We start from the raw sequence: 14,114 nt of genomic DNA, 5'->3' as shown, positions 1-14,114 counted from the left end.
GTGGACTTGCACATGTGTGTGTGCACACATACATGTGGAGGTCAGAAGTCTTCCTCAGTTGCTTCCTTTTTTTTTTCTTTTGTTTTTTTTTTTAGGTAGGGTCTCACTCTAGCCCAGGCTGACCTGGAATTCACTATGGAGTCTCAGGGTGGCCTCGAACTCACGGTGATCCTCCTACCTCTGCCTCCCGAGTGCTGGGATTAAAGGCGTGCACCATCACGCCCGGCCCTCCTATGTTATTTTTTGGAGCAGGGTCTCACACTGAGTCTGGAGCACTGATTTGGCCAGTGACCCCCAGGGAGCGTCCTGTCTCTGCTTGCATGAAAGGCATGTGACACCACAGTCAGCTTTTATGTGGGTGTTGGGGATCCACACTGGGTCCTTTACCCTCTGAGCCAACTCCCCACTCCCCTAGGTGTGTTTTGGATGAGTGACAATGGCTATCTCCTTAGTGGCTTCTGACCAGGCAGGAAGTTACTGTCCTCCATGGAGAAGGTACAAGGACTGTCAGCGACAGCCTGCCCAGAGCCTTCATGATTTCCTGAACTCGGTGTGGTGAATTCTTGCTGGGCTACGATCCACAAATATCTTTATTTCTAGTTAGATTAAAAAAAAAAAAAGAATTGGATTTTTTTTTTTTTTTTCCGAGGTAGGGCTTCACTTAGTCCAGGCTGACCTAGAATTCACTATGTAGTCTCAGGGAGGCCTCAAATTCATGGTGATCCTCCTAACGTCTGCTTCCCGAGTGCTGGGATTACAGGTGTGCACCACCATGCCTGGAAGAATTAGAATTTTTAAAAGTTTTTTTAATTAATTAATTTATTTATTTGAGAGAGAGGACAGAGAGGCAGAGAGAGAGAGAGAGAATGGGTGTGCCCCAGGGCCTTTAGCCACTGCAAATGAACTCCAGATGCATGCTCCCCCTTGTGCATCTGGCTTACATGAGTCCTGGGGAATCGAATTAGGGTCCTTAGGCTTCACAGGCAATGCCTTAACCGTTAAGCCATTTTACCAGCTCCAGAATTGGAATTTGAAGTAAAGATTCCAACTTAAGGACTGGGGATATAGCTTAGTGGTAAAGTACTTGCCTAGTATGTGCAAGACCCTAGGTTCAGTCCCCAATAGCTCAAGAACAAAAAACAAAGAAAAGATTCCAAGTCATTCAAGCCAGCGGTTCAGCCAAAAGTCGAGATTCCCAGGACATCAATGCATGGAGACAAGGAAAGGAAAGGCAATCTGGGTGTCTTTGTCTTTACTCCTCCCAAGGTTTGCCTCACACTCTTGGCTTTTCTCCAAGGAGGTCTACCTAGATGTAGGTACCAATGGTGAAATCAGGAGCCAGGCTTAGCTGTATTTCCGCCACTGGGCTGCTGCTTGTCTTTTGAGAGCTTCCTAGTCCCATTGCAAATAAGCCAGTTCCAAAACCGTCTGTGGTAGGAGTTTCAGCAGACACACGTACGTGCCCACACATGCCCAGGGCTTTGCCAAGCCTCCTCCATTCTGGAAGCACTGCCCGTCCCTGGAGGCTGAGCTCATTCACAGCACTCACATTCTCAGGACACTCTGCGGCTGTCTTGATAAGGCTGTGACCACTCTCTGTGTGGCCTCCAGATTCTCTTGCATCACCGACTCCATAGTTTTGACCGAACAAAATAGAAAACCAGGCCAGCTGGTCAGCACGTCACACTCCTGCAAATTCCCAGCGCTTGGAGGTCGAGGATGGAGTCACAGCAGGCGTGATGTGATCGGGGGCCTTGCTTCTTGTCTTCTTGAAGGAAAGAGTTGAGTTGAGGCTCTCAGTTTAAGCAGAAGTTTATTTAGTAAAGTGTACACTCAAAGAGATTGGAGCCGCTATCCTAAAAGGGAACAGCAGCACAGGGTGCTGGGCTGTGGATTTTAAAATGTCCTATGAAAAAAAAAAAAAAATATATATATATATATATTCATATATATTCATTCATATATATATATACATACATATATATATATATGTATATATGTATCAAAATATAAACTTGGTTTTTCAAGGTAGGGTTTCACTCTATCCCATGTTGACCTGGAATTCATTATGGAGTCTCAGGGTGGCCTCAAACTCATGGCATTCTTCTTACCTCTACTTCCCAAGTGCTGGGATTAAAAGCATACACCACCACATCCAGCTCCTATGAATATTTTTAAAAAATACTTTTGAGGAAAAAAATTTTTTTTGCAGGGCTGGAGAGATGGCTTAGCGGTTAAGGCGTTTGCCTACAAAGCCAAAGGACCCAGGTTCGATTCCCCAGGACCCACGTTAGCCAGATGCACAAGGGGGCGCACGCGTCTGGAGTTTGTTTGCAGTGGCTGGAGGCCCTGGTGTGCACATTCTCTCTCTCTCTCTGTCAAATAAATAAATTAAAATATTTTTTTAAAAAAGAAAAAAAAATTAAAAGTTTTAAAAAGTATTTTTGAGCTGGGCATGGTGGTGCACGCCTTTAATCCCAGCACTTGGGTGGCAGAGGTAGGAGGATTGCTGTGAGCAGGCCACCCTGAGAATAGAGTGAATTCCAGGTCAGCCTGGGCTAGAGTGAGACCCTACCTTGAAAAACCAAAAATTTTTTATTTATTTATTTGCAAGCTGAGAGAAGAGATAGAAGGACAGAGAGAAAGAGAGAGAATGGGCACGCCAGGGCCTCCAACCACTACAAACAAATTACAGATGCATGCGCCACCTTGTACATCTGGCTTACGTGGGTCCTGGGGAATCGAACCTGGGTTCTTGGGCTTTGCAGACAAGTGCCTTAACCACTAAGCCATCTCTCCAGCCCTCTTATGAATATTTATGAAATGAGTATCCTATTCACGGAGAAAGGTGGGTCAGTTTGCCCTTTCAGGGTAATTCTTCCCATGATTCTCTGGAAAAGCCCATCAAGGGAGGGGTAAACTACAATGTAAGTGATATCATAATGAAGCTGCCAGTTTTCAGAATGTACACACCCACCCTTTGTTAGCGCACATGTGGGAACATATTCTGGTGTCTTTGTGGTACAGTTTGTACAATAGCTGCCTCCAGAACCATTAGGCCCAAAGGGCGTTCTGACCATCCGGAGACACAGATACTAAGATACAGCAGTTTCTGGTTTATTTATTTATTTTTTTGGCTACTTCATACCTAATTCCTTTTAAAAAGTTTAATTTACGTGTGTGTGCAGTGGGGGGGGGGGGTTCACAAGGTATTTGTAGCTGCAACTGAACTCCAAATGGTATGTGTCGCTTTTGCGCCTGGCTTTCTGTGGGTGCTGGATGATTGGACCCAGCAGGCTTTAATTGCTGAGCCGTCTCCCCCAGCCCTGCTAACTCTGTTTTGAGGTTGCTTAAAGTCCCATGACTGCTCTTGTGACTCTCTGTTAAGACATTTTGTAAGACATTCTGTTTTTTTTTTTTTTAAATGAGAGAGAAAGAATTGGCACGCCAGGACCTCTAGCCACTGCAACCTAACTCCAGACACATGTGCCACCTTGTGTACATGCGTGACCTTGGGCATCTGGCTTATGTGAGTTCTGGGAATCAGACCTGGGTCCTTAGGCTTTGCAGGCAAGCACCTTGACTACTAAGCTGTCTCTTCAGCTCTGTTTTGTTTATAACTTAAACTTTTTTAAAAAAATATTTTATTTTTATTTATTTATTTATTTGACAGAGAAAGACAGAGAGAGAATGGACACGCCAGGGCCTCCAGCCACTGCAAACGAACCCTAGACACACACACCCCCTTGTGCAGCTGGCTAACATGGGTCCTGGGGAATCGAACCTGGGTCCTTTGGCTTTGCAGGCAAATGCTTTAACCACTAAGCAATCCCTCCAGCCCTAAACTTTTTTATTGACAGTTTTCATCATATTTTCTCATTACCTGTCTTGTTTCTCCTCCCTCATCTCCCTTCCACTGAATCCCTACTTTCTTTTTTAAATTTTTTTTTTTTTTCGAGGTAGGGTCTCACTTTGGTCCAGGCTGACCTGGAATTAACTCTGTCATCTCATGGCGATCCTCCTACCTCTGCCTCCCGAGTGCTGGGATTAAAGGCGTGCGCCACCACGCCCGGCTTCTTTTTTAAGTTTTCTTTATTTATTTGAGAAAGAGAGAGAGAGAGAAATAGGCAGGGAGAAAGAGAATGGGCATACCAGGGCCTCCAGCCATTGCAAATGAACTCCAGATATGTACAACCCCTTGTGTATCTGGTTTATGTGGGTCCTGGGGAATCAAACTTGTGTCCTTTGGCTTTGTAGGCAAGCACCTTAACCACTAAGCAGTTTCTCCAGCCCTGAATCCCTACTTTCCAGTTAGTCTTTTTTCTTCTTTGATGTTTTTTAAATTTGTCTTTCCCACACCATCCATGATAATTTGTGCAGGTAACAACAGACCGTAGCTGTGGGGTCATGAATGCAACCATGTCTAGAAGACAGCTTCCAATGCACTCACTCCTTCCCCATCTCTGACTCCTACATTCTTAAGGCATTTCGTTCTTTTTTAAATCGAGGCTTTGTCATGGAATCCAGGGCCAGGGTTTTATACAACCTTGGCAGGTTGAATAAACGGGAAAGAACGAGGCTTGGGCTGTCTTCTGGGACCCTCTTCTCCCAGATCCACTCACACCTGTCTTCTACGTAGCACTAAGGGGGAACCTGTATCTTTCCAGTTTCTGTTAACCCCATTTACTGGACTAACGGGGCAGGTCCACTAATGGCCTGAGTGTTGGAGTGGTTTACCCAGTTGAAATAAACTCACCCTGTGATGTGCTGTGTTTGGGAGGGACTGTGATTATGGACTTCGGTTGCTTGGCTCCCTGCCCCTCTTTAGTTTCTTTTTTGGGGGAACTCTTCCCCTATCCCACTGGTTGTTTCCTAAGGCTTCCTGCCCTCTACTACTAGCTAAGACATAGGCAGAGTCTCCTTCCCTGTTTAAGCCATGAGCCAAGGGCTGGAGCATCCAAACGATGATTGGCAGGACTGAGGAGCCCCCTCCCCTCTCCAGGTTGGCAGTACGTTCCAGAGCCTCGCAATATGTTTGTTGCGTTATTGCCTTAGTAAGCCAGGATCAGGCCCAGCTTCTCACAGCCATGTTCTTTTACACCTGGGCTGACAGACCCTCAGGCTCTGTGCTTTCTCTCCTTGGCCCTGTACTTCTGCAACCTCTGAATTATGCTGACATGTCAGCATAGCCACTTGTTTCTAAACATAGGTCCTGTCATATGAGCTCCGAGATTCCAAGGGCTGGAAATCTCGAGATAAATATGCCGTTACTTGCTTGATATAACCTGAGGTGACCATAGGTGTGAAACTAGAAAATTCCCGCAGCCTGGCTTGCTGGTACCAGCTTGGTGCTCGTGAATGACAGATGCTCAGCAGCCTCACCGTCCATAATAGATGATCATGTGAGAATCTTGTTCTGCTTGATACACTAGTGCACATGACTTCTCTGGCTGGGGGGAGGGTATGCAAATTAAAGTGAAATTCCCTTTCATTTGGCTCTTAAAAGTTTACAGTCTTGGTCCAGAGACATGGCTTAGTGGTTAAGGCACTTGCCTGCAAAGCCAAAGGACCCAGGTTTGATTGTGCAGGACCCACGTAAGCCAGATGCACAAGGTGGTGCATGCGTCTGGAGTTCGTTTGCAGTGGCTGGAGGCCCTGGCACACCCATTTTCTCTCTCTCTCTCTCTCTCTCTCTCTCTCTCTGCCCCTATCTCAAATAAATAAATAAATAAAATATTTGCTTAAAAAATGGGGCTGGCCGGGCATGGTGGTGCACGCCTTTAATCCCAGCACTTGGGAGGCAGAGATAGGAGAATTGCCTTGAGTTCAAGGCCACCCTGAGATGACAGAGTTAATTCCAGGTCAGCCTGGACCAGAGTGAGACCCTACCTCGAAAAACAAAAACAAAAACAAAACAAAACAAAAAAATGGGGCTGGAGAGATGGCTTAGCAGTTAAGGCATTTGCCTGCAAAGCCACAGGACCCAGGTTCAACTGCCTAGGACTCACATAAGCCAGATGCACAAGGGGGCACATGCATCTGGAGTTTGTTTGCAGTGGCTAGAGGCCCTGGTGTGCCCATTCTCTCTCTCTCTCTCTCCCTGCCTCTCTCTCTCTCTTTGCTTGCAAATAAATAAATAATTTTAAAAAACTTAAAAAATTTTACCACTCTTGCCAAGTTGTTTTAGGCAGGAGGGTGTGTGTGTATGCATGTGTGCATGTCTGGGGCAGCTTCTGTTGATGAGGCTGTGTAAGGTTGTCATCCAGTGGAGTCTTGATGAATAGAATCTAGTGTGCAGCAGTTTCAAAAATACCCACTTACAAATTCATCAAACTCTTTACTCAAATGAAATGCAGATGAATGAAGCGATTTGCTGAAAGCTTGAGTTTTGCTTCTGGAAGGGTTCCCTCCCTCTTCAGGGGCAGCAGATGGTCTTTCAGCCTGGATGCTGCTGGCTGATCTTCCCAAAAAGCAGGGCTTGTGGCCAGAGCTGTGGCCTTGACTTGAGCCTGGCCTTCAGGAGATTCGAGAAGCCAACGAGGGCGCCTCAGACCACTCGGCGCTTATGTCACAGCAAGTGTCGCATCTCACACTAGAGGTGTAACCTGATGCTGTGGGTGGCCCCAGGAACCCCTATCCAGTTCATGGTCACTTACATTTTGGAAACTGCAAACTAGCATTCTGCAGAATTGATCCAGAATAAGTATGCACAAATATGTCACCTTCCTTATTAACAACACTTACAAAACTAATTTCTTTCTTTTTTTTTTTTGTTTTTTTTGTTTTTTGTTTTTTGAGGTAGGGTCTCACTCTAGCCCAGGACCTGGAATTTACTCTGTAGTCTCAGGCTGGCCTCGAACTCACGGTTATCTCCTACCTCAGTCTGCCAAGTGCTGGGATTAAAGGCGTGAGCCACCACACCCAGCTAGAGAGAGAGAGAGAGGGAGGGAGAGAGAGAGAATGAATGGACATGCCAGGGCTTTCTGTCACTGCAAATGAACTCCAGATGCGTGCGCCCTCTTGTGCATCTGGCTAACGTGGGTTCTGGGGAATCGAGCCTCGAACCAGGGTCCTTAGGCTTCACAGGCAAGCGCTTAACCGCTAAGCCATCTCCCCAGCCCACGTGCAGCTTTTTGTGTGGGTGCTGGGAAGGAGCTCAGGCCCTCATGCTTGAGCAGCAGGCATTCTTGCGCCCTGAGCCATTTCCCAGCCCCTATAAACTAATTCTTCGTAGTCAGGTAGCACTGGAATTTAGGGAGGCTTGGGTTTCCAGGGTGGACGCTGTATGAGAACAAAGGTCCTCATTCAGAGGCAGCACTTCATAAGGCAAGCCTGTGTATTTTCACCCACAGCTGCCGGAGTGGGCTAGGGACCATGGGCAAGTAGCTTAGCTTTTTGGACCTTTTTCTTTACCTGCTTAAGAGGATGGAGTAAGGGCTGGAGAGGTGGCTCAGTGGTTAAGGCGCTTGCCTGCAAAACTAAAGTACCCAAGTTCAATTCCCAAGTGCCCACATAAAGCCAGATACATAAGGTGGCACATGCATCCGCAGTTTGTTTGCAGTGGCTAGAGGCCCTGGTGCGCCTATTCTCTATCTGCTTCTTTCTCTTTCTCACTCTCTCAAATCAATAAATAAAATATTATTTTAAAAAAAAGAATTTGGAGAGCTTGTTTTACAATGGTATCTGATCTCTAACTCTTCCAGCTTCTCAGGTGGAACATTATATGGTCTCTGAAAGGGATTATCCCAGCCCTTGAATTATTCAGGAAAATCTGAGCAAAATATAACCAGTTAATGATATGTTGGAAAGCTACAGTAAGTCATTATTAAAGACACCCATGTTTTGGTTACATGTACACACATTGCTGTGTTTACTAGAGGTACATTGTGTTCTACATGTGTGCATAGGTGTATATGTTATGCATGTGTAGCCCCTGATCTTAGACTAGTTTGTTCATACAAGTGAAAACATGAGAACATTTAGACCACATCACAGATACGGGAAAACGAGCCCTTCTACATTTTTACAGCAACTTGACTTTTGCGAGGGGACAGTTCCTGTTGCCTGACCCAGCATGCCGCGGGAGGAGCTGAGCTCAGCACTGCGTGGAGCGGAGGTTTCAGGCTTCCCACACAGTGCCCTGTGCTGGCAGATGGATTCGCTTATGCAGTGAGGTGACTCTCCTGCCCTGTTTTCCTTGTAGGAAGTCCCATGATCACAGGACTGGCTGCCAGAGAGACAGGGGCTCTGTGTGATGGCTCCTTGGGATGGACCGGGACTTCCCCTTAAGCTGCGCATCCAGGAGAGACGCCAGCGTGGAGAATGCTGCCGTTGGTGCCTTCACTCCCCAGTGTTACACTTTCACGTGCATCTAAACAGTTTAATTGCTCTCCATGATAGACTTTACACCAGAAGACCATATTCGTATAAACATCGGGAAGCCACGGATGGAGTAGAAAGACAGAGATTTCTGAGGCAGATCGTTTGGATTGGAGCTCTGATTCCTGCCGTGGCCTTGGGCACAGTAATTAACCCATGTCATAGCTGCCATGTATACAATGGGCAGACAGGGTAGTTGTGAAAATTATAGATAAGTGTACACATGGGTCTATTCCCATGTCTGGCACATAACAGAATATTCCACAAATGCTGGCTGTTGTGCCTCTCATATAGATCTATATGTGTACACATGCATTTGCTGATCTTATGTGGTGACCACAACACATGAGCACCCTGGGGAATAATTTCCCTTAAATTTGGAGTAGAAGTAGGTTTTAGCAAATTGTAACACCCTTTGTTCTCCCCTCCCTTTTCCTTCCTTCCTCCCTTTCTCCTTTCCTTTTCCTCCCTCCCTTGTTCATATGAACGCATTGTACGTCACAGCATGTACAAGTGAAGGTTGGAGAACTACCACAGGGTTTGGCTGTCCCCTTCTACCTCCGCAGACAGTGTCTCACTTGTTTGCTGACCAGCTGGGCCACAGTCTTTGGGGTTTCTTGGTTCTGCCTCCCTCTGTGGGTGCACTGGGACCGCAGATACCTCTGTTACTTGCACCCAGCGTCACATGGGTCCTGGGGATCTGAAGTCTGGTGGTCATACTTGCGTAGCAAGCACTTTCAATCACTGATTTATCTTCTAGCCCTCCTTTTTTCTTTTTCCTTTCTGATAGATGTTTATAGCAAACTAATTTCATTTTTTTTTTCCTTTTAAAGTGTGTGGCGTCTGAACAGAATAATTATTTGTAGTTTACTTTCTCTAGCAGGAAACAGAGTCAGCCACTGATGGAAATTGCTTTCATACTTTGGGCCTCCAGAAACGCTGCTTTATTTTCATGTGCAGACTCTTTGTGGGTGGACTACAGCGATTCTCACTCTTGGAAATGTTTTTAGGCCCCTGGGAGACTGAATAGGGAAAAAGGAGCTAATTTAAAAAGCTGCCACCCGCCTCCTCTAATTAACTTGCTCTCTGCTCCTGGGAGAGGGAGTGGAAATATGGAAAAAAGACCAGCAGCCCTGGAAGTGAGCGCCCAGCTAATGGGCCATGGTGGCCTGAGGTGTTTTGATGCAGACACAGTTCATAGTAAACAGACGAGGAAGCACAAGGGTTTGGTGCCCCCTACCCTGCCCACTGCACACTGCCCTCCATCCAGGCCCTGGGTGAATGGCGCTTCTCTGAGCAGGTGTGCGGGCTGGCAGCTGCGATGGCAGAAACCTCCTCATTGCAATTCACAGCTAGGACTCGAGAGCATCCGGCCTTCCCTTCACGTGTCCTGTTGAGAAAGACCAGGGCCCTTTGTGCTCTGAAGCCGTGCCTTGCCCAGTGCCCAGGGAAGTAGGCATAACGGGACGGGCATCAGATCCTTCTCCCTGCGTCTTGGCTTGAGAGGGGATGCCGGAGGAGCTGATGACATTTCTGGTTAGGCATGCAGCCATCTTTTTTTGGTGACAGTTGAAAGAGACTTAAATCTCAGAGATTCCAGCATTAGCAGTGAGGTTGGGGCTGTTGTTTGGTGGAGATGGAATTTGGCTCCTGGCAGATGTGGTCTCCAGCGGAGTGGGCACGGTGGATGTGGGCCACGGTGAGCAGCAGTGGAGATTCCAGGTTGCAGCCCGTTCAAGGAAGCTCAAGAGAGAGGCAAGTTGGCTCTGCGTAGCTTTTCAGGATTGCCCTAGATGTGTGTGATGTGGGAGCCGGGGTGTGGAAGCCTGGTCCGAGGGCGCTATCCGGGGCCCACCAAAGTGATCAGAACTCTCATTCTACTTTTGTGTGTGTGCTTACATGCACACATATACGTGTGTGTCTGTGTGTTACGTTCATGTGAGCGTACGCACACACATGAGTGTCGGAGGACAACGTCAGCATGAGGATCTATGATTTATACCTTGTTTTCAGGCAGGGTCTTGCTTACTACTCTGACAGTCTAGATGATCCACGAGCTCCCAGGAACTTCTGTCTGTCTCCCATCTCACTTTAAGAGTGCTTGGGGGTCTGCAGAGATGGCTTAGCAGTTAAGGTGCTTGCCTGTGAAGCCAAAGGACCCAGGTTCAATTTCCCAGGACCCACGTAAGCCAGATGCAGAAGGGACACAGGAGTTTGTTTGCAGGGGCTAGAGGCCCTGCTGTATCCATTCTCTGTCTCTCTTTCTCTCTCTGCTTGCAGATAAATAAATAAAAATTTAAAAAAATAGACCCTCTCTCTATATATTTAAAAAAAAAAGAGTGCTTGGGGCTACAGAAGCCTGTCACAACTTCGGGCTTTTATGTTGGGGTCTGGGGTCCTGAACACAGGTCCTCGTGCTCTCCCCGCGAGTGCTTTATCCGCTGAGCCATCTCCCCGGACCTCATTATCCTTACTGCGCATGTGTGTGACCGCCTTCTGCTCTCCTGCCCACCACAAGCAGGCTTTGTAAAACTTGAGCTACCCAGATCGGTTGTTGTCCAAGTGTGCATGGATCTAACTTCTCTGATACGCCCCCGAGTATTAAGATGTGCATAAAGAGTCAGTATTTCCCCATTGCATTTCCATGACTTGTTTACTCGCAAAGTCTAATATGGCGTCAGCCTTGGCTCATCAGATCTTGTCAGAAGCAGGTCTGGGGTTGGAGAGATGGCTTAGTGGTTAAGCACTTGGCTGTGAAGCCTAAGGACCCCTGTTCAAGGTTCAGTTTTCCAGGATCCATGTAAGCCAGAAGCACAAGGGGGTACATCCATCTGGAGTTCTTTTGCAATGGCTGGAGGCCCTGGTGCACCCATTCTCTCTCTCTCTCTCTCTCTCTCTCTCTCTCTCTCTCTCTGTCTCTGTCTCTTCCTCTTTCTCTGTCTGTCTCTCTCAAATAAATAAATAAAAATAAACAATTTTTTAAAAAAGCAGTTCCGATGTGGCTGTTGCTCTTTAGGTCTCTGATGGCTCTGGCTGGTTGGAGGAGCTAAAGTCCATAGGTGCCAGTGGGGCAGTCTTGGGCCCTGAGGACGTTGTGAGAGCAGAATTGATGTAGATATTGTAAAGAGAAGTCACCAGTCCTCACTTGGGTCCTGGTGGATAGTAGAAGGAGTGGTTGGTTTCTTTTCCTCTGCCAGCTGGACAGTGCTGTTTAGAAGGTGTCAACATCTACCAAGGTGCTGTGACTCTGTGGAGGTCAGCCATGCGGATGTCTCACAGTAGAGGGGCCATGGCTCAGTGTCACCCGCATGACCCAGTGCAACCTGTCAGGCCGTGTTCTGTCTCATCGGCTCCTTCCCTACCCTGTACATTTCCCTTAGGCTCAGTCGTGGGTGCCCATCTGCTGTTGCGAGCATGCACACCCTTAGGAGAGCCTCCTCCTTACCAGTGGATGGGCTTCTATCTGGGTGCCATGGGAGCCAGCCTGGTGCCACTGCTTCCACACCGGCTGTCCTCATAGGTGACATTGGCCTGGCCCCGGGGGCATCTCGGATGGGTGAGCTAGGTGCCGTTTGACCTGCAGGCATCATTGGGTCCTCATTCTTTTTTTAAAATTTTTTGCTTATTCTTATTTATTTGAGAGCGACAGAGAGAAAGAAAGAGAGAGAGAGAGAATGTACACGCCAGGGCCTTCAGCCACTGCAAACGAACTCCAGATACGTGCACTCTCTTGTGCATCTGGCTAACGTGGGTCCTGGGGAATCGAGCCTCGAACCGGGGTCCTTAGGCTTCACAAGCAAGCACTTAACCGCTACACCATCTCTCCAGCCCCAAGATCCTCATACTTTTGACCCTAGATTGAGCGATGGGGAAGCTGGAGAAGGAGAAATGCAGGGCTGTTCCTTAGTCTGAGCTAGGTTTGTCCACTGGTTCCTCCTTGGTACAGAAAGGAGCTTTCCTGGCCACGGTCTCACAGGTAGAGGACCTTCCTTACAAGTGGACTTTGCTAGGGGAAACAAGGGCTGTCTCCATGCAACCAGGGCTGGCTGTGGCTTGGCCTGGCATGTCCTCTCCCAGCAGGGTTGCTGCCTTTCATTCATGTGCTCTACAGATGGCCATTCACTGCCACCCATTTGAGGCTCTCAGTTCTGTGTTAAAGGCGAGCCACCTGTGTGGCTATTTTAAATTTTTTTTTTTTTTTTTTTTGAGAGCAACAGACACAGAGAGAAAGACAGATAGAGGGAGAGAGAGAGAATGGGCGCGCCAGGGCCTCCAGCCTCTGCAAACGAACTCCAGACGCGTGCGCCCCCTTGTGCATCTGGCTAACGTGGGACCTGGGGAACCGAGCCTCGAACCGGGGTCCTTAGGCTTCATAGGCAAGCGCTTAACCGCTAAGCCATCTCTCCAGCCCCTGCGTGGCTATTTTAGCCTGGTGGAGGGAAACACTAAATACATTGAAACAAAGTGAGTTAACCTTTCCCAACAAGTTTGGAGAAGCACTGGAGAGGCTGGGAAATGGAGGGGATGGTGAGCTGGGGTCGGGAGAAGGTAACTGAGTTTAATAAGATGGGACTCAAGGATGTGTCGGCACCACCGTGTCAAGCACAAAGACCGTCTCTGTGTCTGTGATTGAACTCCAGACGGCGAGTGCCAGAGCTCATCCAAAGAGCTCACTGTGTGCGTCTGCACTAAGGTGAGACCTGTGTCTTTCGAGCAGGGCTGTGTTTCAAGAGTACATCAGGAGGCTGGAGAGGTGGCTTAGCAGTTAAGGTGCTTAACTGCAAAGCCAGAGGACCCAGGTTCACTTCCCCAGGACCCACATAAGCCAGATGCGCAAGGTGGTGCTCACGCCTGGAGTTCATTTGCAATGGCTGGAGGCCCTGGTACATCCATTTTCTTTTTCTCTATCTGCCTCTTCCTTTCTGTCTATCTCTCTCTTTCACATAAATAAATAAAATACTAGAAAAAATGTAAAGAAAGAATACATCATTTGGTCATACTCAGAATTAATCCTAATGTTTTACACAATCCCTGGATTCACGTCATGGGGTGACCGTCCTCTGTCCTGTCTCAACAGTTGAGTTGAGCATTGAGCCTGAATCCACTGGTGCTGGGGTCAGGGCCGTGCCTCCCCAGCAGAATAGTACCTTGGCCCTGTCTCACCTGTGTTTCTGTTCTCTCTCCATCAGGAGTTCTGACTCTGAAGAAGCCTTTGAGACCCCGGAGTCAACGACCCCTGTCAAAGCTCCGCCAGCCCCACCCCCGCCTCCCCCAGAAGTCATCCCCGAGCCGGAGGTCAGCAGCACCCCACCAGCCCCAGAAGAACCAGGTAACCAGGGTCCAGGAGCCTCGACTCCTCCCGGGTAGAACGGGACATGGCCACCTTCCCCAGACACAGCACAGCCCACAGCGGCCAGGGCTCTCTCTCTCTGGACTATGTTTTTACCCTGCACACGCCGGCTTGAAGCCCAAGGGTGAATGGATGGTGCGGGGTGTGTTGGGTGCTCCACGGAAGTTTATCTATGGATTGAGCTCTGGGGCCTTTCACTTGCAGGCTTGGGTGGGTTTGAGGACTGAGGCCACGGGGTCTCAGAGCCTGCTGTGTGACCCCTGGATCTGGACAGCTTGTGTGACTTGTCATCCAAGGACAGTGCCTCAGGTTTTAGGGGCATGGACGGTACATGGGCAAGAAGACGGTGGTGGCCCAGTTGGTCTGTGCGGGGTGACCCCTCTCT

The 14,114-nt window shown here is 48.2% G+C and overlaps 1 protein-coding gene across 6 annotated transcripts in view; it reads left to right on the top strand.

The window, feature by feature from the left end:
• Tacc2 (transforming acidic coiled-coil containing protein 2) overlaps nt 1-14,114 on the top strand; it is a 218,070-nt gene that overhangs the window by 159,661 nt on the left and 44,295 nt on the right. For all 6 annotated transcript variants that reach the window (XM_045153732.1, XM_045153246.1, XM_045154750.1 and 3 more), the window contains one exon: nt 13,569-13,708. In XM_045153732.1, coding sequence (XP_045009667.1) covers nt 13,569-13,708 — 140 coding nt within the window. The remainder of the gene's footprint in view (nt 1-13,568; nt 13,709-14,114) is intronic.

This window comes from Jaculus jaculus, chromosome 1 (assembly GCF_020740685.1).
Source record: "Jaculus jaculus isolate mJacJac1 chromosome 1, mJacJac1.mat.Y.cur, whole genome shotgun sequence".
NCBI lineage: Eukaryota > Metazoa > Chordata > Mammalia > Rodentia > Dipodidae > Jaculus > Jaculus jaculus.
The sequence above is the reverse complement of the archived record's forward strand: the minus strand, read 5'-3'. Positions and strand labels throughout refer to the sequence as shown.